At 47.0% G+C, this 25,266-nt stretch overlaps 1 protein-coding gene and 1 long non-coding RNA gene across 10 annotated transcripts in view; one reads left to right on the forward strand and one right to left on the reverse strand.

Annotated features, from left to right (window-relative positions):
• Tbxas1 (thromboxane A synthase 1, platelet) overlaps positions 1-25,266 on the forward strand; it is a 220,432-nt gene that overhangs the window by 61,037 nt on the left and 134,129 nt on the right. For 8 of the 9 annotated variants that reach the window (XM_017321499.2, XM_017321500.2, XM_011241280.3 and 5 more), the window contains one exon: positions 23,347-23,440. In XM_017321499.2, the coding sequence (XP_017176988.1) occupies positions 23,347-23,440 (94 nt within the window). Of the gene's footprint in view, positions 1-16,147; positions 16,253-23,346; positions 23,441-25,266 lie in introns of those variants that run through there. The other variant, XM_006505876.3, reaches the window with a different exon arrangement.
• On the reverse strand, positions 19,572-24,915 carry Gm33767. Its single transcript, XR_377559.4, has 3 exons — positions 23,953-24,915; positions 20,561-20,673; positions 19,572-20,259 (listed from the first exon to the last, which is right to left on the reverse strand). It is a non-coding gene; the product is annotated as a predicted gene, 33767 (long non-coding RNA).

Here is a 25,266-nt window from a genome sequence, read left to right on the forward strand (position 1 = left end):
AAAGTCAAGTCTTTCCCCTGACAAAGATGACTAGGTGTGTTTGTGGGCTGGTAGAAAGTGAAGACTACTACAGAGAGGCTGAAAGATTATAATGACCCGTTTTAGACCCCGAGGTTCTAAGAGTTGGTGTATTGTTCCCCACAGGATGAGAAACCTATGGAGTTTAGTGGTAAAATTAGGGTCCACAATGAGCTCTGGCTCCAAGTTTGACATCAGAGTCGCCGCAAGCACACTATTTTCGCAGTAAGGTGGCAGAAGTGTTACCCGAGAGTGTGTGAGTGCCCCTGCCATCCATCAGGGATGCTAACAAAGCACTTGGTGTAGCCAGCAGCAAAGAAACGCGCTGAGCTTTCTGGATCTGGACTCCATGGCTTCGGTGTCGCTTGGTGTATGTCTATGTGGACCTAGCTACTGCTCCTGCAAAATTAGCTAAACCCCTCCCTCATGACCCACAAATGATGATTCTTTCTTTTGTCCGGTTTTCCTACTCATCCCAAGTGGCAGCTCCTGAGCCTTACAAAGTGCCGTGGAAGCTTGGAAATACACCCCAGAAGCAGTGGGGGCCTTCTCTGGATCTTTGTGAATGACTATCGTCTCTCTCCCAGGCCCAGGCCCAAGCCCTCAGCTTTTGCTTAAAAAAAAAAAAAAAAAAAAAAAAAAAACTCTTTGTTTATGAGTGTTTTACACATGTATGTCTGTGTACACCTGCATGCAACACCAGAGGAAGCCAGTAGAGGGCGTCAGACTCCCCGGAACTGGAGTCACGGAACATTGTGAGTGGTTTGTGGGTGCCGAGGATTGGACCCCAGTCCTTTAGAATAGCAGCCAGTGCACTTAACAGCTGTTCCATCTCTCCAGACCCCTAGCCTTTTGCTGTTACTGTTGCTTGCGCTCTCTCTCTCTCTCTCTCTCTCTCTCTCTCTCTCTCTCTCTCTCTCTCTCTCTCTCTCTCTCTCTCTCTCTCTCTCTCTCTCTCTCTCTCTCTTTCTCTTTCTTTTCTTGAGACAGGGTCTCACATGTAGCCTTGGCTGGCCTGGAACTTGGACTGGGAACGCTCGTAAAGCAAGTACTTTAGTGTGTCCTGGGTAGACGCTGGCGGATTGCGGCTGTCGCGCATGCGTGTGAGCGATGCCTGTGAGCGAGCGCTCATGAGGCTATGGAGTGGGAAATACCAAGCTCACAGATCCCACTGCCTGTCACCTGAGTGCTGGGATTAGCAGCTTGTACTATGATGCCTGGCCTGCTTTGTTTGTTGGTTGGTTGTTTCTTGAGACAGGGTCTCATATAGCTCAAACGCACCATGTAGTTAAGGATGATCTTAAACTTCCGATTTTCCCGCCTCTCTCTTCTAAGTGCTGCCGCCATGACAACCTTGTACCACTCTCCCTGACTTTACACGGTCTTGGGGAATCAAACCTAGAGCCTTTCAGCTGAGCTGTATCTCCAGCCCTGTCAGTCTTTCTGAGTCACCAGTCAGACATGATGTTGGCGGCAGACAGACCTTTAGCTGACGCAGGGAAGGACAGAGTGGGCAGTGGAGTGGAGGGAGAGCCTGGCAGGCGGGGCAGGATCCCAGCAAGGGCCCATCAGAGGCGACGAGTCAGTGGAAAGCACATTAGGACTGTGCATAGTGGATAGTTTAGGAACGCGCGTTTCAAAAGCCGTGGATAATTCCCGGTGCCTTGGAGCACACAGAGACAGACGAACCCTGCTCCTTCGCCCTGATTTTTTTTGCATCTGTTCCTGGGTACTTCAGTTTAATAAGGCACTGATGAGTGTGGAGATAAAAATGAAGCCTGCTTATGAGAACTAGGTCCCTCCTTCAGGACTATTTCCACAGAATATTATGGGCCATTTGTTTTGTTTTCTCTTCTCAATAGTCGTGCACGGTGGCTCTGTCCTTCTTCTCACTTTATTGATTTTCCAGAACGGGAGTACGAGGTGTGACTGTAAAGCAACGTGACTGATTATTTTAGCATACGCACCAGAACGTACCCAGCCAGATGCATTTTATGACCTTCAGAGGCATTTCCCTCACAGGCTGGGACCTCGCTGCAGAGCTGCCACGATCAGAAACTGTGTCCTTAGGACTCTGCTGCGGGGAGGCACGAGGTGTTTAGGTGTGGGCTCTAGGAATCCCTCGGGCAAAGCATCTTTGTCGAGTGGATTGGTCCTTAAAAATAGCTCCCAATCTGGCAAATAGGTAATTAAACTGGCTAATAGTATTTGCAATCCAAATAAAAGGTGATTATCAATAATAAAGCTCTGGGCACTATTTGCTCATGGACCAGTCATAGAAGACAGAATTTCAGGGGACAGCCATATTCACTGGGCAGATGAGGTTTGTTTTTGATTTTGTTTAGAAAACTATGGAGACATTCTCATTGTTTGTGCTCTCTCTCTCTCTTTCTCTCTCTCTCTCTCTCTCTCTCTCTCTCTCTCTCTCTCTCTCTCATCCCTTCCTCCCTCCGTGTGTGTGTGTGTGTGTGTGTGTGTGTGTGTGTGTGTGTATTTGTACACACACGTGAGTTCAAAGGCAAAAGGCCAACATTAGGTATCTACCTTCATTTTAAAAAAATTACATGTATGTACCTGGGTGGTATTGACAGATGCCCTTGGAGGTTAGAAGAGGACATTGAATTCCTTGGAGCTAGAGTTACAGGCAGCCGTGAGACTCTAGATTGAACCGGGGTCCTCTACAAGAGCAATACATGCTTTTAACTGCTGAACCATTTCTCCAGCCACTCTACATCACCATCACAATTACCAGTCAGTTCCTGAACAAAGACCCAGAAGGGGGCTAGCCTCCTATTTTTTTCAAAATGGGAAAATGGTGTCAGAGGTGATCCAAAAAGCCAATCCAACCTCCTAGTGGCTTCCCCTCCACTAACACCCTACCTCCCAAGCATTGCACATAAACACCCAGGGGAAAGAGGCAGAGACAGCCAGCACCTGTGATGAGGGGTGACACCACATCCGAGGTGGCCTCCACATTCTGATCAGAGAATATCCTAAAATCTTCTCCTGTTGTCCTCTCCTGCCCATCACACAACACCCTCCTCTCCCACAAGCCCCGTTGTTTCATTACACCCTGCCCACCCTTCAAAAGCTGGCTTAGTGTTCTCCTTCCATAAAGGACTCTTCAACCAGGCCAGTCTGCAATAAGCCTTGTCTTTCTGCCCTGTTCTCTCTGGATGCTACAACATCATTTTGTTGCACGTACCTATCCTGTCTTCCTGACCTGACCATATCCCGAGGGCAGCATCTGAGTGAAGGCCACAAGTACCTCAGCTGCTCAGTAAATGTCAGTCATCAATGCAATTCCCAACTAACTGGGACAGCACCCTTGCTTCATGGGATACTGTCATACTTATGGCCGAATGTGCACATGTGTGCACTTGCATATGCAGGGGAGGGTAGAGCAAGTTTCTCTCCCAAGTGCTCACTAAAGCCATTGTATTTTCGGCACCTGGCAGACTGCCTTGCTTATGTCTTCTACTTGAAAGAGTAAATAAATTCTCTGTTCCTTCAAGCATTGAATTCCAAAGGTTTCCTGGACTGTGCACTGGTCTGCCTTGTGGATGTGTATGCTGTGGCTAGCAGTCCCACGAATTTAGGGAGATAAACCATGAGAAAGGAGAGAACAAGAGTAGGAAAGATGGGCTGGAGGGAATGCAGATGAAGTCAGTTAGTGGTGGAGGTGGTGGGAGTGTAGGACACCCTGGTCCCCTGGGAGGGGAGAATAGGTATCTAAGTACCCATAGAGAGGCATCAAAGGGCAGGCATGGCTCTACATTGTCCTATTGATCACCAGTCCCAGCCATTTAGAGCAACAGCATCTGAACGCTTCACCAACATCCACTGTTGATATGACTGTCCCCACAGGCCCAGTGCTCTGTTGTCCCCACCACAATGTGTATTTATGCTGAGACTGATTGATCTTTCCCATCGTAATTATTCAGATGCAAGCCAATCACAGGCTCTGCCAAGGAGCAGAGCTGATCAATGAGAAAGCCAGCATCAGTGGACCAAACTATCATTTGGCTCCTGAGCCAAAAAGACTTGACATTTTAGCTAACCTGTACCCTTGAACTGTCAATAAATGCACAATTTACATTAGGCTCCCTGAAATGTGGAAAATACCTCACATACCATCCCCCCACCTTCACTAATCAATAAGCAGTGGGCCACAGGCTGCAAAGCACCGAGAGGGAGGTATAATCAGTTATACCCTTTAACCCTTTCTGAGCACACACACGAGGCACTGTAGTGACTGCATCCCCTGAATGATGGAGGCTGAGGGTGGAAAGTTCTCAGGAAAATCGTTGTGCTCTGGGAAGCAGCCAGCCCTTTCACTTAGGGACCAATAATCTCCTGCAGAGTGATGCTGGGCAGGTCACACTTCCTTTCTCATTTCCCTGTGGGTTAGAGAAGATTCAATAGCCCTCACTTCTCTGCATACTCACACTTCCTACCTGGCCACCCACTGGTTCTCTGGGACTCTGTCTTGTCCCCCACCTCTGCTTCCATCTCTGACTCCTACAACCAAATAGTCATAGATCCAGCCAGGCTAGATTCCTAGGTGGCCCTGGACCCAGCTCTTCTCTCTCTGCTCTCCTACGGCTGAGGACTTCTCAAGCATCTGAGATTGGGGGAGCCCCCTATCCTGTTTGCCCTGTCTCCAGTTCCTCAACTTCACTCTGCACCTGCAGTGAAGAGACCCCACAGGCAGCTAACTATACCTCAGTGTGGAAAAAACCTGCCCTGGGCCATCTTCTCTCATCTCAACTCTCCATGGCTCCTGAGGGCTCCTAGAGACTTGTCCTTGCTGGGGCATCTCCCGACACATCTTGGCTGTTCTCACTCCTACTCTCAGTTACTTCGTGCACCATGGCTTCCTGCCTGTTTCCCTTCCATTGGTGGGAAGTTCAGCTCTTCACTCCGTGGACAGCTTCATCATTTGCATTCCCAGGCTCTTGTCTCCTCGCACACACGTTATCACCTCTCTCCCTGATTACCCAACAGCTTCACCATCTGCAGGTGGGTCCCCCAGGCAGGGTCAGGCGTTACTTACTGTATTGGAATACATAGTATTGGGGCCAAGCATGTGTGCTCCTATTGTGCAGAAGGCATCTGATCTAGTTGGCTGTGTTGAATGGAAAGACACAATTTATAGGGCTTTGTGGGGACATAAGTGAACACCCAGTACATGGTCACTGTTCTTGGACTCCCCAGCTGTCATCCTAAAGAATCACCCTTAGTCTGGCTGTGCACAACTGGGACAAGCCGCCACCTCCATTTGATGAGATTTCTTCTGGATCCGAAGAGACTTTTCCATTGTAACTCAGGCTACATTATGGTGTGGATTGACATTCATCTCTGCTCTACTTACTAGAGAAAAGATGTGAGGTACCGTCAGGGGACAAAGTGGGCAGTTGAGTCCATTTAGGAGAACGGTACACTCTCAAGTGAACTAGCAGCTTGCCAGTTCACAGACACCACACTTATACCTGCTTTCCCCGCTTTCTATCATGGCTCAGAGCTAGGGCTTTGTGGATGACCTGGGTTCAAATTCTGACTGACCTTATGACCTTCAGACCTTAGCAATCTAGGTAAGATACTGTGACTCAGTTTACCTAAGTGTGTGCATGTTCTCTCTCTCTCTCTCTCTCTCTCTCTCTCTCTCTCTCTCTCTCTCTCTCTCTCTCTCTCCCTCTCTCTCTCTCTCTGGAAGAAAGGCAGTCCAGAGAATCACAGCCAGCTTTGAACCTTTCATTTCCCAGATGGTGAAGAGGAGGTGGTTGTAAGTCCCCATCTCTTCGAAAGCGATGCTTTTTGAACAGTATGCTTTATATCAACAGCATGTGCTGTTATTAACCCACTGGTGACTATGCTTAATCCCCATCAGCTCTCAGTTAGTTCAAAATCCATGTCTTGAAAAACCACTCTGCAAAGCAATTCCCCAACTCAATATGAGTCCCAGAAAATGTTCAAGTTTCCCCGTGTCAAGTTTACATTCATCACCTGACTGGAAGGGAGGGGCACCTTCACCTTTCATGACATCGTCCTTTCGTTGGTTGCTGGTTGCCTTGCCTTTGGGGTTGAGAAGAGTAAATGGTGTGTGGCCAATTGGCACATAAACCAGACAACCAGCCAGCTAACCAAACAAACCCACAGCCAACTACTTACCCATCTCTTTCTGACTGTATACTCTACCCACTACCACTCCATTCTTCCTTGCCTTGCCAGCCAAGTGGCTTGAGAGGACCCCACCCGACCTCCAACTTGCCAACTTCCCTTTCAGATCCTTTTGTGATTTGGATCCTATTGCTGTGATAAAACACTGACCAAAAAAACAACCTGGGGGGAGGAAAGGGGTTGTTTGGCTTGCAGGTTACAGTCCATCATGGTGGGAAATCAAGCAGGAACTCAAGCAAGGCAGGAACCTGGAGGCAGGAACCGAAGTAGAGCCCTCAGAGTGCTGCTTATTGGTTTGCTTTTGATGGCTTGCTCAGCCTGATTTCTTATATTACCCAGGCCCACCTGCCTAGGGCTGACACTGCCCACAGTGGGCTGGACCTTACACAATCATTGATCATGAAAAGGCTCCAGACTTCAGTGGTGCTAGTCTCTTGTTAACAGGTGACTCTTCAGCTGCAGCCCACCAGAAGTCACTAATTATTAATTAAAATATATCACACAAATGGCCCTAATAGAGTCCTTTAAAGACTCACAAACTTTCCTCTGCCAAATTTCACAAGCCAGGGCTTCACTATCTGCATCACTTGCCGCATTCTTTTACAAGCTCCTACCAAAAGGTCTAGTAAACTCTAAGCTCTCAATAGCTTTTCCTGTCCAAAGTTCCAAACTCCTTCCACAATCTTGCCCAAAAGAATGTGGTCATGACTGTGTTAGCCATACCTCACAGTCCTGGCACCAATTTCTGTATTAGTTACTTTCTGCTGCTATGATAAAACACCATGACTAAAAAAAACTACTTCTGGGATGGAGTTTGTTTTGGCCTACGGTTCCTGAGAGGGAGTCCATCATGGTTGGGAGACAAGCATGGCAGCTGAAGCAGGAAATTGAGAGCTCAAATCTTCAACCATAAGCAGTAAGTGGTGAAAGCCAAAAGGAGGTGGGGTAAAACAATAAGCCCCCCCTGTCCCTGTGTTGTACTTCCACCTTCTACGGGTTCCACAGCCTCCCCAAACAGCATCACCAAGGGTCAAGTTTCCCAAGCCTATTCAGGCCACATCAGCTTTACAGGGGGACTTCATTTCCCACTGTAATAACCCGCTCCAAGAACACCAATATGTCCCAAGTTTATAACCTCAGTTAAAATCTTCCTGTCCCTCTCTATCATTAATGTTGTCAGTCTTAGTCTCTGGTGTGTTTAGTGTCATGTGTCATAGCCACTATTTAGCATAGCCATTATTTGTGCATCATGAGTAAAAAAAGTTGAGTTTACTGATTATGATCCAGTGGTCCCATGATATAGATGCAGAAACGTATATAGTGAATGTAGCTGTATCAGTCAGCTAGTGCTGTGTAACAAGCAACCCCGAACTCAGTCACAATCACATTTAGCTTTTCCATGGTGTGTGTCTTGGTTAGAGTAGCTCTGTTCTGCACTGAGAGTGGGGTGTGTTTACTTTATGTTGTTGTAATGGGGCTGAGGTTTGAGGAGACAGCAACACGGTGGAGGCTGTGATTCAGAACTGCCTTATGAGCTGAGGAAAAAGACTCCACCCTGTAATGGGAGGCACTGGCTCTACTTGAGCCAAGAATGCTGCTGTATAATTTGATACAGAAAACGCTTGAAGAATTGACAGCATTCAAACACCCCTTGTTCCAAGTCACAAGATTACATGTTTTAAGTCTTATCTCTGGCAAAAGACAAAACAGCAACAAAACACAACACAACAAAAAAGTCTACTTAAGACTAATGGACATTTGGATTTTGATTATAAGTGAAAATAGTGAGTCTCAGTAAACCAGACTCTGAAGAGGAATCTGCCAGCTGAGACACGGGCAGGGTGGGCCATGGCAGGCCTTGACTGTGGAGAGACGAGCTGGCATCAAGAGGTCCTGAAGCAGTCCAGAATTCAGTATAGGACTCAGATTGGACCTGGGCCTAGGAATTTCCAGCCAAACAAATGATAAAGGGCAGGGCCTTGGCTGATGGAGGATGGGGCACACTTTAAGGGTTCATGAGCTCTCAACTCCAGGCTAGGACAGCCAGAAGAGAAGAGGCACGTCTGAAGGTGGCGGGCCCGAGGAACCTGGGTGCAGCGTGCTAGCCGTGTCTGACACACAGCAGCCAGTGCACATCCTTGCTGACCTGTGAGCTGTGGTGGAGGATGTCATTCTGCACCAGGCAGAAAATGCATGGGTGTAGTTATGCCAAGAACTGTCTGAGGTGCAAACAGTGCCAGAGAGGCTCTCATAGTCTCACGGGTGCTAGAGCATCCTGGGTTACTAAGGGTAAAATGTTTATTTCTTGTAACTAACTCTGGGTGTCGGCTACTGGCTTTCAGAAGAAAGGAGACATCAGCTTGTCTCAGGCCTGTGGCACACTGAATTTTACTTGAGTTTCTTTCAAAGATAAAAAGAGACGCCTGTCATACTTTATGGTCTTCCTTGCTGTGTGAGTTGTCCCTTCTCCCTGGGAAGCTGCTGGGGAGCCTGAGCAGCGGGGGCTTTGTGATCCAGGATCAGACACTAGGCGCCATTGTCTTTTTACCTCTAAAAAAGCGCTGACTAACCCACCTAGAATATAGGTTAGTGTTGTCAATAATATGCAGGAAAACCAATAGAAAACCGGAAAAGTAGCACACTGAGTGTGAGCCCAGAATAAGATGGCTTTGGAGTGGGGCTTTTTTCTGCCTCCACACCAGCACATACACACCACACCTGCCACACACACACCTGCCATACACACCTGCCACACACACACAGAGTAACCACTCCTCCATCCCCCCACAGTGACACTACATATACATGTAACATACACATCACATACATGCATATAGCATACATTCCATATACATTACACATGTAATATGCTCACATGTCACACATACCACAAACATACTACATGCAAGCTATACACATATAACACACATAATATACATACCCTACACATATACATTATACACTTTATATGTAACACATAGTATTGCGTCCCACTCGACCGGCAAGAAAGACGCAACAAACTGGAATCTTCTGCGGCAAAAGCTTTATTGCTTACTTCTTCAGGAAGACCCCAAACCGGGAAAATGGCGCCGCTTATATAGTCTGCAGCGTGACGTTTCAACACCTGATATGGCGTGACAGCTCCTGATTCGTTGCTCGCCCATCACCCCACTATTACGCCCCGAGAATGGGAGTGACTAGGAGTGAGTTCACTCTCGCACCTGCGTACAAGGCTTGTTTACTAGTTAGGCACAGCGGAGGCCAGCGCCATCTTATAATGGCGATTGCTAGCAGCACGGCTCTCCTCAGCGATTGCTGGCGGCACGCATGCGATTGCTCGCGGCACGGCTCTTCACAACATAGCACACATCATATGCATATACACCGTATACACAATACACACCACATATGAACACACATTGTGCAGAGACTGCACAAATAACATACCCCCACACACTAGACACATACACTATGTACACATGTGAACTAACTGCAAGTTTTGATGGCCCTTGGAGTAGGTTAAATAGCATCTCTCCTAAAACTCATGTCTTCTGGAACCTCCTAATGCAACAATATTAGGAAATGGGTCTCTGTAAATATAATCCAGCGCAGATGGATTAGAGAGGCTCCAACCCCAGGACTGCTGTCCTTACAGGACAGACATTCTGATACAGAGTCAGAGATGGCATGGAGACAGGATGGAGGCAGAGAGAAGTCTGAGTGACACATGTACAAGCCAGAGAAAGCCAACAACTGGCAACTTCCAGAAACTGCAAGCAGAGGTGAAGGCCGCTCCCAGACTCCTCAGCGGCACTCAGCCCTTGCTCCCAGACTCCTCAGTGGCACTGGGCCCTGCCAGCTCTCAGTTTTACTTTCAGCCTCCAGAATGGACAGTCGGTCTTTGTTGCTTTAAGTTACCCAGGGTGTGTGATTACTTGCATCCCTAAGAAGAATCTGGTTTCCTCACCCCAGGAGGCCTGCTGAGGCAGGGGCTTGGCTTGAACACCCTGCTCCCTGCTCCCTGCAGCCTGCCCATAGGCCAAGGGGTCGGTCAGTCCTGTGGCTGGATTCTAAGTCTCAGCTTTCCTCTCTGTAACCGGCATAGTGGATATTACAGGGCATGATGTTATTAGGAGTGGTGGCTCAAACCTGTGATCCTAGCACTTGGCTAAGGCAGGAGGATTGCCTTAAGTTTTAGACCATTATGGGCTACATGGTATACTTCAAGCCAGCCTGGTCTACAGAGTGAGATCTGATCTCACTCTAAAACAAGACAACACAACAGAATATAAAACACGGGACACAATTTTCTCACCTTTTATCATTTCCTCTTACAGGTCAGCATTATGCCGGACCTATAAAGTTTGTTACTGTTAGCTATTATTACCCTATCTTTATTACCTCTGACATCTTCAAATCCACAGCCATACCCTCCACTTTGAAGTTCCCTTGATGTTATTTTTCTAGAAAAAGCTGAGCAGATTGGGCTGGTCCTGTGGTGACATGCAATGGTTCTCGGGGCTGCACCTGGGACAGAACAAGCAGCAAATGTGGCAAGTGTCCTGTAACACCTCTGAGGGAGGGGATGGCCAGAGACATGACAGCGTTAATGGGCAGTCTAAAGAAGCTCATCTGAGGCGTTGGAAGAGGATACCCTTGCTTTGCATCTGTGGCTGCTGGGATGCAGATGGTAGCCCCTCATGACCAACCCTTGCCTGCCCTGGGATTCCCAGCCTTGCATAGTCTCCTCCCCTTATATACAAGGGGGAGTGAGTGGGTTCAAGAAACTGGAGCCTATCACATCCAAGAGCAGGTTATGAAAGTTTCAGACTTTCACCTTGGGCTCTTACTCTCTAGGACTGTTTAATCAGGGGAAGCAGCCAAAATGACTAGCAACCCCCACCAACAGTGTGTAAGTGATCGCAGCAACAGAATCTCTGCTCAAGTGGGAAATTTTGGAGAGACCCTGATTCCAAACTACCCTGCTACTCTGTATCAGATTCAGGACCCTCCCAGAACTGATGGGCTATGGATGTGTGTTGGCTTAAGTCACTTAAGTCTGTGGGGAAGTAGTCAACAATAGTTTAGTGATACAGGTGGGACGATAAAGGCTGGATGGGGAGCGGGGAGTAGGATAAAAGCTGTAACCGTGGGGAGGATTTCAAGGTGCAAGGCAGAGAACTAGACCATCTGCATGGACAAGCAATAGGCAGTGAGGTTTGGTAAAGTCAGGCTGTAGGTGTTGCCTTTAATCTTGCATTATCCACTTGCCAATGGATACATAGTTAATGACTGTAGCAAAGAGATGATCAAAAAAAAAAAAAAAACCCAATGCACGATGTATGTAGTAGCCCTAGATGTCCTGGAACTCACTATGTAGACCAGGCTGGTCATGAACTCACATAATGGAGATGTGCCTGCCTCTGTCTTCAAAGTGCTGGGATTAAAGGCTTTTTCGATGCCTACTAGGTTGGATACAAAGGAACTTGGAGTCATTTTGTGCAACTATGACAACGTCCAGTGCCTCCTTATACCAACCTTGGATGGCTGGAGATGCCTCGCTCAACTGGTCAAAGGACTTTCCTTTAACTCTTTTGCACAGGCTGCATGTTTGTGGCCTGATTTCAAGTGTCTGGGCTCCACTGGTACTGTGGGTGATCTGACCTATTGGGGGGGAGGTGATAATCTTGTGATAATAGCTTTCTTTCCACAGGGTTTTAAACTAGAGAAGAAACAGTGTGACTTTCTGTAGTCTTATCACTGGAGATGCCTGAGGTTCCATTTATTACTTATGTAAAGCAGGAGACAATAGTGTCCTAGAGAGCAGTGTAGATTCCACAGCCAGACAGTCTGGGTTTGAATTTTAGTTCTGCTTCTTGCTAGCTGTGTGTCCTTGGGCTACTTACTTCATGTCTCTGAGACTCAGATGTTTCCTCTCCTAACAGGACATGATGGGAGCACATCCCACTCATGGGGGAGAGCAGGATATGAGCACTTGTCTAGGAAGAACTCCAAGGTGCTCCCTACCCAAAGAAGACTCAGCGTGGGTTCTCTTATCAGTAGAACATAGGAGGCTTGGCCCCTGTTGCTTTCTGTGGGGTCTCCCTTAAGTCTGGAGACTTAAGGGAGATATTGGATGACCTGAGGCAGATATCCCTCCTGCCTGACATCATCTTAGGGTTCTTTAAGGATTTCATGAAAATAAAGGATTAGTTTCAGATGACTAACCCACCAGGCTGGAGACAGAGCAGATCCAATAAGCCATGAACGCTGGCAGGATTGCACTCTGATTAAACCACATCCCATATTTTCCCAGTTTCTCCAGAAAGCCTCTCCACTGGGGAGGCCACGAAGCCCTTTGAGTGGTCAGGAAAGAGCAAAAAGGAGCAGAAGCCAAAGAGTAAGTGAGACTTGTCGAGTGGAGGGAGAGGATGGACACACCAGGAAAGGGCAGGCAGGGGTGGCAGCTAGGGTGTGGACCCCAAGAGCAGGGTTGGTATGGTCACAACCCCAAGAGGGAGGGTCTCCCTCAGATGTGTTCTAGTCTCTCTTGATTTCCTTTCGTCCTGGCCTTGGAGAAAGGTATAGGTCTCAGTGCAGAGCAGGACACAGGTCAGTATAACTAGAGATGTGCAAGATAGCCCCAATCTAAAAGGGATGCGGCTGGAAGACATTTGTCATGGCTTCCTTAAGACCAAAGGGACCCTTGGGTCCTCCATTTGTTGTTCATAGAAAAGGCTCTTTCCTGTCTCTTCTGTGTGGCAGACATGCTTTGTAAGCACCGTTGACTTGAATTCTGTGGCTTTCAGAGCCCCACCCCATCCCGACTCCCAGTGGCCTTTGGATGTCTCTGATCTTTTCAAGGTGGCCTGTGCTGTGAGGCCTGACCAACACCGCAGCGAGAAACCCACCATCTCCTGGGCATTTGTTGTTGTCCCTTGGTACTGACTTGGCCTCCAGGAACCTGAGTTGGCATTTGAGGTATGACAAGATGTCAGAGGACACTTGAGCTGCCTGAGGCCCCGGAAGGTGGAAAGAGGGACAATGTTAAATATCATGAAGCCTTTCAGGAGGCTGGACGAGGTTTTATCTGAGCATGAACAGGACCTTGGGAGAGATGGCCTGGAATCGGACAGTCAGAAAACACTTGTCAGGAGGCTGGCTTCTGGGGTGCTGGCTGGGAAGGCTGACTCGGCAGCACAAGGGAAGGAAGTTTGCCGTGCTGGTATTGCAGAGTCGAGTTCAGGGCAGGAGGAAATGTTGAAGCTACCAGAGCTACTCTCTGTGACTAACTTCCTCAAACTCAGACAAAGCCACTCTGACCTTGTGGCCCACTAAAGTCTCTAGATCTCTTTCCGTGAAAGTCAGGGGAGTCAGGGAACCATTTTCCTTGTACTTGGAGAAGCTTGGAAAATACCTGCTCTATCTGCACTTCCCACTGTTCTCATGAAAACGAAGCGTGTGGAAATGTGTGCCTGAGCCTCTTGATACATTCATTAAGAGCCCCATAGCTTCCTTATTTAACTGAGGGCTGCTACCTCATCCATCTGGGATTATTAGCGAAGCGAGAGGGCCTTTGTTGAGCTTGACAATGTGATTAATAAAGACTCTAGGTGAATTTTGGCTTCTCAACAGCTTTTGATGTGCTAAGATTCCCCAGTGAGGACAACATCATCAATTACCTAAACAAGCCACTACCTTCAGGCTTTGGTTATCTGTGAGGCTAGCCTGCTAATTGGCAGACTTCGAGAAATGGCCTCTGAGGCCGTGGTCTCAGCCCTGACCATTTTTTGGAGGAAAAAGGTCTTTTAAGTGGCTCCTCGGTGATGTCACTTCTGATCTGAGGTGACAGCATTCTTCTTCACTTCTGCAAAGCTCTGCATCCTGTCTTCTGTCCCTTGACCCCTTTGCTTGTCCAAGGTTCTGTTACCTTGGCATTTTCTAAGTGAGGTTGCATAACTCAGTGTTGGAGGCTGGAGGGAGGTTTGAGTTCTTAGACACTACCCTTACTCAAGACTTTGGCTCCTAGAATCAGCCAGGTGCAGTCAGGGCTGCATACAGGCTGTTGTGGATACCTCGTCTGACTACTGTCTGCTGATCCATCAGCTGCCCAGGTGCAAGAGGTAGCTTTTAAAAAGCTAATCATAGGGGCTGGAGAGATGGCTCAGCAGTTAAGAACCTGAGGACTTAAGTTCATTCCCAGCATCCACATGGTGGCTCATAGCTATCTGTAATTCCCGTTGCAGGATGTCCCATGCACTCTTCTGAGTTCTGCATGCACGTGGTGCACATGGCCTCATGCAAGATCATACACGCACATACACATAAAACACTTAAATACAATTATAATGTATTCATACAATGAAGCATGTGTGTGCATATGTCTGTGTGTATTCATGTGTGTGTGCATGTGTCTGTGTGTGTGCATGTGTCTGTGTGTGCATGTGTCTGTGTGTGCATGTGGACACAAGGGTGAACGTTTGTAGGTGCACATATGCATGTGCATGTGGCAGTCAAAGGACAGATAACTTGTGTCATTTCTCATTCCGCAAGTGATATCCAACCTCTTGACGTTGCAAAATGATGTTGTCATCTACAAAGTTCCCACTTGAGTACCGCATGGTTGAGTTAAGAAAAAAATCACAGAAAACCTTATAATGCTTTAAGTAACAATTCTGTGTTGGGTTGTGCTCAATTAATAGCTATCATCTACCAATCTATCACTTGTCTGTCAACCTATCATCTGCCCATCTATTTATGTAACATCTATCATCACCGGTTTTTCTGGTCGATGGAGTAGCTTAGTCTAGATAAAGTTAGATAAATAAACACTACTTTAAAAAGCCGTGCCATCCACCCCAGGAGTCTTTCACGATTAAAACCACTTAACTGGCATACTGACATCATTGATCGCTTTGTTCTGCTTTTACACTAGAAACAAAGTACTCACACCGTGGCTCCTCTATTTGGCTGGGTCTTCAATTCTCACTGCACAGAAAGGCGGTGCAGTGCCCCAGGATCCTTTAATGGCTATATGTGTAATGTCAGAGAGCTGGGACCCCAGACAAGATGGCTGCCTCAGGCCTCCCTTGCCAGTCCCTCCTAAGCCACCCAGCCCACCCCAACCTGCCCCATACCTTCTGTCCTAGTGGGTTTTGGCTGAATCTTTTCCTGTGGGGCTGGGGTTTAACGGGGGTTTAATGGTTGCTGGTCAGGCTCTGTTCCCAAAGTTTTTCTGACAGTATCTTGTGGCTCCTGCATCCCATCCCTCCTCAGGCACCTCTATGTTGTGTCTCTAGGATATGGTGTAATGCTCACATCTCTTGGTTTATGATGCCCTAGAGAGAGAGCCTCCTTATAGGAACCCTGAGTTTTGTTTCAGTTTGTTTCCAAAATAGCTTTTGTAGGAAACAGCTTAGCACTATTAACCATACTTTCTGATTCATAATTACAAGTTAGTAGTCAGCAGAATAACTGAAACAGAAATGATAGATTTCAATCGGGATGCACCCTCTGATAGGGGCCACTTCTTCCCAATGCAAATGCTTAACTCACTTTTGCTCTCTGCTGTTGAACTTGTCTAGGCTGTGAGTGCCTGGGCTCAGGATGTGGTAGTGATGGTGGTCTCTATGGTGGCCTGGCACCCAGCATCTGGGTACACAGAGAGCCACAGAGGGAGCACTTACCAGCCTGGCAGCTCTTTCCATTCCTAATGTACTGGGCGTATAAGCCCTGAGGGTCACACAGGCCTTCCTTCCTGCATTTCTTCCCTCTCTAAGGACAAACCATGACCACAACTTGGACTAAAACCAAGGTTCAGTGCAGAGTAGCTCAGCTCTTTGGGGAAGTGACACTAGGACAGGACACAGTGGCTCATCCTGCCCATGCTACCACATGAGCTTTGAGAAAGGACTGAGGTCTCATTAGCCAGTCTCTGGTCATCAGGTCAAACCATCAGCCAGGGCATGGGCAGCTCCATAAATAGACCACATTTTACACTGTGCTTTGAGAGTCCTGTCTTCTCAAAACGGTGGCTGTGGACCATAGCTGTGAGGTGAGATTCTAATGCATGCCTCTTAAGTCTGTCACTGTATGGAACTTATCATCCTTTGGTTTTGCTTATGGAAGCAGTCCTGGCTTTCACTTAAGGAACATCCTAACAACATAAATCTTTCTTTGGCAATAAAATAAAATAAAATAAAAGGCACAAAAAGGGAATTGGGAGGTGAAGGTACTGGTGAGATAGGGATATGGCAAAATTTGCTCACTCTCTCTCTCTCTCTCTCTCTCTCTCTCTCTCACACACACACACACACACACACACACACGCGCGCGCGCATTTATTTGGAAGAGTAAGATGACTAAACTTGTGGGTGAGAATTGATTCTATTGGCTTTCCTGGCCTGAAGACTTAGGATTAAGCTGGAAAACTAAGTCACCTCTCTGGACTCGATACCATTAGCTGGTGACTTCTCTTCGAATTATGATTGTTTCTGGAAAGCTGTTATCTACTTGGCTGTGTTAGTGGTCACCAAAGTCGGTTTTTTTTTTTTTTTTTTTTTGAGACAGGGTTTCTCTGTGTAGCTGTGGCTGTCCTGGAACTGGATCTGTAGATCAGGCTGGCCTCGAACTCATAGAGATCCGCCTGCCTCTGCCTCCTGAGTGTTGGGATTAAAGGTGTGTGCCACCGCTGTGGGAAAATGCCACCTTTCCCCCAATTTTCAACAATAGGGGGAGCTTCAAATATGGCATCAGAAGTTATTCTTCACATGTTGTGAAGATGATGCCATGTGAGTTCATTCTGAACTCATGAATGTGAATATATTTGATGTTTTGAGTCACTGCAATTATTACTGAATTGCTCAAATTGCTCATCTTTGGCTTAGTTATGCCTTGTTGGTCTAAAGTCTAGGTATCAGCGGAGCTGGCAGCTCTTGGAGGCTGGGCAGAGGGTTGGGGGGAGGCTTTGGTCCTTGCTGAGCTGGGGGTCAGCACTCCTGTCTTGGATGCCAATCACCATTTTGCCTGAACCAAATGGGATGGGGGTGTCTAATTTCCAGTTAGAAGGGGGACTCATAGTTATGACAATTGTTCAACCTACCAGGTCTCTGAGGTGTCTGGCTTGTGCCATGGGTCTGCATGTTCATGGACTGCAGACACAAGGGCTGGGGAGCAGTTGTTTTAGAGGGAAATGGAAATTGCTTAGTTATTTTATTTAACATTTAAGTATTGTTGCTTTAGTTACCCCTGCCCCTATCTTACCACTATCCTATAGTTACCCTTATCTTCTGCCCAGCTATAGGTGATAGGCATTTCACCAATCAGGGATAACTTGGGGGGCAAGGTTATATAGCTTCAGTCTATGTGAAGAGTCTCTCATTCCTGGGGGCAACCAGGCCTTGGGGGCCAGTATTCAACATTACGGTACATAGCAACAGACCAAATCTCAAGAGAGACTCTTTCCTTCTCAGCTAATCTCTCTAGAATTCCTCACTAGCACACCACAGCTGTGCCTCACCAATGTTTGGGTATTTCGTAATCTAATCAAGTTGACCATATAAATAGTTACATTTGATAATTGTATCGCAAACATTTCTGTTGCTATGATAAGTCACCAAGACCAAAAGCAACTGAGAGAAGGAAGGATTTGTTTGGGCTTCTACTCCTCAGGGAATAAGAGTCCATCATGCCTTGGAGGCATGGCTACAAGTTCAGGCATGGTGGCAGGAACTGGAGACTGAGAGCTCATACTACAACCACAGCATGGAGCAGCAGACAGAATGAACTAGAAGTGACCTTAATCTCAAAACCTACTCCTAGTGACATACTTCCTCCAGCAAGTCTTCATCACCCAAAGTCCCCTAAACAGCACCACTAACTGGTGACCAAGTGTTGAAATGTCAGGACTATGGGGGACATTTCTCAATTCAAACAACTACGATAGTTACTGTTTAAGTTGCTGAGTAGACATTTAAAATGTGCATTTATGTTGGGAGTCGGATAAAGAGGGTGGGAGCTCAACGGAAAGAGCAGAGCTAGAGTCAGAAAGGCAGGGGTGTTGATTTGTCAATGGTCTTAACCGTGGCAGGCCAACAGAAGGAAAGGGGCCAGCAGCCCGTAAGGAGAGCGGGTGACATCGTGGAAATAAAGAGTGTCCCCAAAGAAGTGCTTAGCTACAAGCAATTACCATTGAGAATTTAATAATGAGACTATCAGGGGATCTCGGGGTTGAGAAAGATAAACTCGTCAGCGACCTTGACAAGAGCAGTCCTCTCCCATCCTGTAAATGTAGCAGCCACGCTGGAACAGGCCGAGACAGTATTGAAGGGGCAGAGGGGCACAGTACTTCTCCATTACAAGAAACTCTGCTGACAGGAGGGAAGAAAAGCGAAGCTGTGAGTGGAATCCTGGGCATTTGCTCCCAGGCTTTAAGATGGGGAACACAAGGACTTATTTGCATTGTAGCAGGAGTGGTCCAGAGGGAAAGAGCCACATCTGAAAGGAAGGAGAGTGAGGATAACAAGCTGCGTAAGACACACAGTGAGGGAACCCGCAGGCCAGACTGGCTTCTGACTGGCTTCTGCCATTCTAACCCTCAATCTATTGAATGTAAACCCATCAAGCATCCTCCAAGGCCTGGGGACAGAGCCCAGTTTGCCCAGCACACACAAAGCTTGATCCTTGGGGCTGCACAATCAGATGTGGTGGTGGCACACACCTGCACTCCCAGCCATCAGGAGGTGGAGACCAGAGGATGCAAAGTTGTAAGTCTTTCTCAGCTAAATAACAAGTTTGAGGCCAGGCTGGGCTATGTGAGATCTTGTCTCAGACGACAACAACTTCACCCCCACCCCCCTCTCCGTTTACCCTAAGCGACTTCTTTGTCTAAACAATGGGCATACTCCTACATAAAATCCATCAGGAGAGTGCCTTGGTTTTGAGGGAAATGAAAGACCGGGCAGCTTGTAACCTTTCAAATTTAGCCTTATTGTAAAAACAATGCATATGATTCGGGTTATTTTGAGAAGGGACGCCCTAAGCGTCACCAGCAGCACTGTGAGATTTGTGTTCGGTAGCGTGTGATGATTGCCTTAGATGTGAAAATTAAACCAAAGGATTTAATGTGGGGCAATATGTATGTCTACTGTCATTTTCTGACTTAAGTATCCTTACTATAAACAATGACAGATGTCCGGAATGGTAGTGGTGGGCATATTTCCATGAATCCCTGTCAAAGGAGAGCTGTTCTAAATATCACAACACAGTGATTGCACAACGGCTGCGTGGTACCTGCTCCTCACAGCACCATCCCAGGCCACCTGGACTTTTGTTGGATGGCACAGAACTTAATGACACAAAAAGACAGATTTCTTTCACAATGACAATGTTGAAAATGACAAGAAGAAAAAAGAAATTTAAAATATTTTCATTGACTGCCTGGAATGTCTCTGTGAGTAGTTCACAATTCCCACAGCCATGCTATCAGAGGACTGACTGAAACAGTCTGGGTCTAGAAGCCGGAAGTCTGAAATCAAGGTGTTGGCAGGCTCCCTCTGAACCCTGTAGAATGAACCCTTCCTTGTCTTTCCTTCTATTGGAAGTTTCCTGACGACCTTTGACCTCCCTTGGCTAGCTGCAGCATCACTCTGGTCTCTGCCCTCACAGTCATCTGGCTTCCTTTCTGGGTGTCTGTCTTCACATGGCCATTTTGTGGTTGTTTGAATGTGGAACGTCCCTCATCGGCTCGTGTGCTTGACCAACCATTGCCCACTGGAGGTGTTGTCTGTTCTGGAAGTTTCTGGAACCTTAGGAGGCGGAGCCTTGCCGGAGGAAGTGAGTTATGGGGGCGGGCCTTGAGATTTCAAAGCCCTGACACTCCTCCTGCTCACACTCTGCTTCCTCCTCACAAAGGATTGGATCCCGTTGAACTTCGAGGCTAGCGTAGCCATTCCTCCTCAAGTTGCTTCTTGTCACAGCGGTGAGGGAGATGAACAACATGTACATCTTCTGACAAAGATCCCAGTTCTTTTGGATAGGAGGTCCCATCTACTTCAGTATGACCTTATCAGAACGAAAGACATTCACACCAACCCTATTTCCAGACAGAGTCAACTTGTCTTTTGGAACTTATCACCCTATCCCTCAAGGAATCCACAGACTTGGATATCCGAGGAGATATTTGGAGGTCAGCCTATGCACCCAGGAACCAGAGCACATGAGAACAGGTTACAGGGAAGGAACTGAGATGGGCACACATTGCGCCTGTGTTGTCATTCTGCCCCACCCCCATCCCCCTCCGCTGGTAGTGGTAATCTCCTACTGCAGATCTGGGCTCAGGGGCTCTGGCTGATGAAGGCCTTACCTGGTTACCTCCTGGCTGAAGCCTCCCATGTTCTGCACCAGAGTCCAGGCTGTAAGGGGAAGTTGTGATTGTGCACAGTGCACACTCTGCTGGTGCCATATGCTTGCAAATGCCTGAATTTTGTGCAGAGACACACAGGCAGTGTTCTAAGTGCAGTTACATAATGAGGGCACGGACTTGCATAGTAATTAGCATGTGTAATTAGGTACAGACTTCTTGTCCTTTAATTAGACAATCAAGACATCTAATTACTAAATTAAGATGTAATTACGTGGCCCAAGATCTTCATATTTCTTCCTACCCATCAGAGATTATATTTAGAAAATAATTTGCAAAAACTGATGGAAAAAAAGTGAAGATAATCTCCGATTTGAGAGTGTTAAAGGAAGCTTTCAGCAGCTCTGAATCTGCTTTGATCTCTCCCTTTGAGGATAAAGGGAGCCATTTAAAATACCATCACCTTCTTGAAAGGCTACCTTTTCCACACCTGACCTTTGTCACACATGCTAATGAGCAGGAATGTGGGTGTGGCTAATCTACATAATTCACACCAGGCTCTAGTGTATGCTTTTTTTCCTTATTAAAAAGTAGATGCAATTTATTATAGATAATTTTAAAATAAAAATTTAAATATCTTACAAGTGCATCATTGCACTAAGAACAGAGATAAATGATCTAACATTTTTGCTCATTATGTACAATATCAGACTTTTGTATTCACATGTGTTTACTTTTTATTAGATATTTTCTTTATTTACATTTCAAATATTATCCCCTTTCCTGGTTTCCCCTCTGAAAACCCCCTGTCCCCCCGCCTCCCCGCTCACCAATCCATCCACTTCTGCTTCCTGGCCCTGACATTTCCCCTACATTGGGGCATAGAACCTTCACAGTACCAATAGACTCTCCTCCCATTGATGACTGACTAGGCCATCCTCTGCTACATATGCAGCTAGAGCCACGAGTCCCTCTGTGTGTTTTCTTTGATTGGTGGTTTAGTCCCAAGGGAGTTCTGGGGGTACTGGTTAGTTCATATTATTGTTTCTCCTAGGGGCTGCAAACTCCTTCAGCTCCTTGGGTACTTTCTCTAGCTCCTTCATTGGGGACCCTGTGCTTCGTCCAGTGGATGACTGTGAGCATCCACTTCTGTATTTGTCAGGCACTGGCAGAGCCTCTCAGGAGACAGCCATATCAGGTTCCTATCAGCAAGCTCTTGTTGGTATCCACAGTAGTGTCTGGGTTTGGTGGTTGTATATGGGATGGATCCCCAGGTGGGGCAGTCTCTGGATGCTACACTTCATGATTCCACTCAAAGGTGGACTTGATGGTGATAGTCTGGGAAGTCATTCAAACCAGCAGTACTTTCAGATGGTGGGAGGACTTGCTGTTTCCCATTCTGCCTTGCTTGGTTCTCCCTCATGGCTATTTTAGCCATAGGCACATTGCTGTGTCTATGTAAACTGTACTTAGGTGGTGTCTCCATCGACACAGATACTGGAGGGTATGCTGAACTGTTCTCAGGTCAGAGAATAAAACCAACACTCCATCTTTCTCCCTGCAGAGTGTTTTGAGCGTTAGCATTCATCAATCACCAGACCGGAGAGCTATTTTGCTATTTTTCCTTGTTCCTAAATTGGGATTTGGCTGATCTCTGCATGATGCTAAACACCCAGTTTGACTCATTAATTTTTCTGAACCAACTGAACTTTTGACCTAATTGTCTGGCTGGGTGGGGATGGGGCCAGATGGCAGGTTTGCCCAAGCCAACTCTGACTCAAACTATGTCACCTCTCTGTTCCCACAAACTGAAAAACCCATAATCCCAGTGTTTGGACAGCCTTACCGAGAAGTAGTGCAGACCCTGTTGGACCACATTTCCTGGTTCGGGATGCAGAGAATCTACCTCCCTTATGGGTTTAGGCAAGAAACATAGCCTGACAAGGACTCTAAGTGGAGGGTAAGGCGGTCTCCTTGCCATGAGGTGCCTCCATCCCCACTTTGTTTTCTCAATAAGGCCATGGCCATGGAATGTGATGAGCATCATGTTATAAATATGAAGAGGGGGTTGGCCTTAACCTAAAAAAAATATACCAGTGTGGTGGTTTGTATATGCTTGGCCCAGGAAGTGTGGCCTTGTGGAAGTAGGTGTGACCTTGTTGGAGGAGGTGTGTCATTGTAGCTGTGGACATAAGACCCTCATCCTAGCTGTCTGGAAGTCAGTCTTCTCCTAGGAGCCTTTCAGATGAAGATGTAGAACTCTCAGCTCCCCCTGCACTATGCCTGCCTGGATGCTGCCATACTCCCACCTTGATGATAATGGACTGAACCTCTGAACCTGTAAGCCAGCCCCAATTAAATGTTTTCCTTCTAAGAGTTGCCTTGGTCATGGTGTCTGTTCACATCAGTAAACCTAACTAAGACAATCAGGGAGCTTATTCTTTGCCGCTGTAAGTTTTTGCTGGGTCTTCTGAGTTATGGCTCGTGATAGATTTGGAAGCTGAGGCACTGAGGTGCATGTGTAGAGATGATCGAGTTCTAGTGGAGGAGGCTGTTAGACTTGCTTTTTCTGAGGCATCTCAGACTTCAAAGGCCTCAGAGATCCCATCGGCCCCTGTGGAGGTGCCCCTGAGTTCTTCCCCTTCTCTTGTCTTGCTAGTTCCCTGCCGCTGGAAACTTCTCTCAGCCTCGCTAAGAGAACTTAATAGTTCTCCTTCATAATAGACCCAATTACAAGACTACCAGCATCAGTTTCTTGGTTTTAAACATTTGCTTCTCTGTCTACCCAGGTACTCCATGTCAGCTTTCTCAAGACTGGAGAAGTTGGGCATCAGGCACCCCAAGCCTTCTCCTTTTGTTGGAAACTTGATGTTTTTCCGCCAGGTAAGACATGGGCTTTCTGGATGTTCACAAGATTTCCACTTTTGTTTATGTTTTGGGTGTCAGGGTGATCTTCACATGAAGAATCCATGTAACAGAAGAACTCTTCTCCATTGGAATGGTTTTTTTTCTTCCTTCTTCCCTCTTTCTCTCCCTCTCGCCCTCCCTTTTGAGGAAGGGCTGCCAAGGCTGACTTTATACTTTCTATGTGATGACTCTGAACTCTTGGTCCTCTTACCTCCACCTCCTGAGTGCTGGGATTACAGGGGTAGAGCACCACACCCAGCTTATGCAGTGCTGGGGATTGAACCTAGGGCTTTGTGCATGCTAGGCAAGCACTCTACCATCCAAGCTACATATCCAGCTTATGTTATGATGATGATTCATCTCTTATGACTCATTACTATGTATTCATTCATTCATTCATTCATTCATTCATTCATCCACCCACCCCAAACCCAATTTATTGAGTATTTAAATACACTCTTTAGAATGCAAAAGTAGAAGTTACTTACCCTCTCAAGGTCACTGTGCAACAATGATATATACCACCAGTTGGGTTGTGTCACGAGCTAGAATGGGAAGTGCAGATAGCAACTTTGATCTTGCTTCAGAGAGAACCATTGTTGGGGGGAGTTTCTGGAGAAGGGGATCCTGCAGTAGCTGAAGACAAAGGCAGACACACCAGGGAGAGGGCACCATACACAAGAGGGCACCCATGTGGGTATGGTGGCACTGGTCAGCAGGCAGCCTTCAGGGACCAAGAGCTAACAACAAAGGGATGCAGGAGAACAAAGCTGTGTGTGACTCATGGGCTAGCATGCTTCCAGATTTGAAGGCCCAACCAGGAACCAATCTAGACAACCATTGTTGAGTAGAGGATCGATCCTGAAAGGCAGGATTGCAAGAGTCAAGAGCTGAGAAATCGGGGCTGCAGAATCCATGCTGAGGTGGACATCAAGGCTGAGGGGGTGAGCGCTTCGTGCAGGGAGGCAATGACAGTCCTGAGAAAAGAGCAACAGTGGCTAAGTAAGGACTCCAGTGACACTGAGACTCAGAGGACTCAGGGAATTGAGGGAGGCAGCAGCCAAAGGTTGGAGCAAAGACAATGGCCTTGGCGTGACAGGAGGAAGTGGCTGGGGAGGGAAGCTGGTTCAGGGAGAAGATATTTTATTTTAAGCCTCTGGTCTTCAGCTCTCCAGAGTGACATGGCAGTGGAGATGACCAGGCGTTTGTAGATAGGGACGCAGTATCTGCCTTTGAAGGTTGTTTTTTACTGCCATTGGTTTTTCTCTGAAGCCTGATTAACTTGTGGGGAAACTGCACCCAGACCAACAGCAGGCGCCACCACCAGATCCTGCCTGTGAATCGCCATACAAGGGCAGGAAGGGCTAATTTGGGCATACAGATGAGACAGTAACTCTGGGAGGATGCTGGAACTTCCCCCACCCCATGGCCTCTGCTCCACTCCCTAGGCAGAGAATGACCCACATCTGACTTTTTGCCTGACACTTTCCAGTTTTCTTTCCGTTTTTTCTCTGGGTTCACCATTTGTTGCCAGCATTTCTATTTTCCCAGCTTTTCAAACACCCTCTTCTCTCATCTCTCCCTCTAGGGTGCCCCGTTCACAACTTTTAAGCCCACAATCACCCCAACAGACCTCTTATACCCTCCTGAAACAAGTGTAAAGAGATTTAAAAGTGTCAAAATAGAACAAACAAATCATATAGGAAATTGGAGGAAAATAAATTCCAAACATTGCAGGGTAGGGGGGGATGTGATCAGTCATAGCCAGTTAAGTAAGATTAATTTGCTAATAACATTTGGAG

The sequence above is a fragment of the Mus musculus genome, chromosome 6 (genome assembly GCF_000001635.26).
Source record: "Mus musculus strain C57BL/6J chromosome 6, GRCm38.p6 C57BL/6J".
In the NCBI taxonomy this organism is placed as follows: Eukaryota; Metazoa; Chordata; class Mammalia; order Rodentia; family Muridae; genus Mus; species Mus musculus.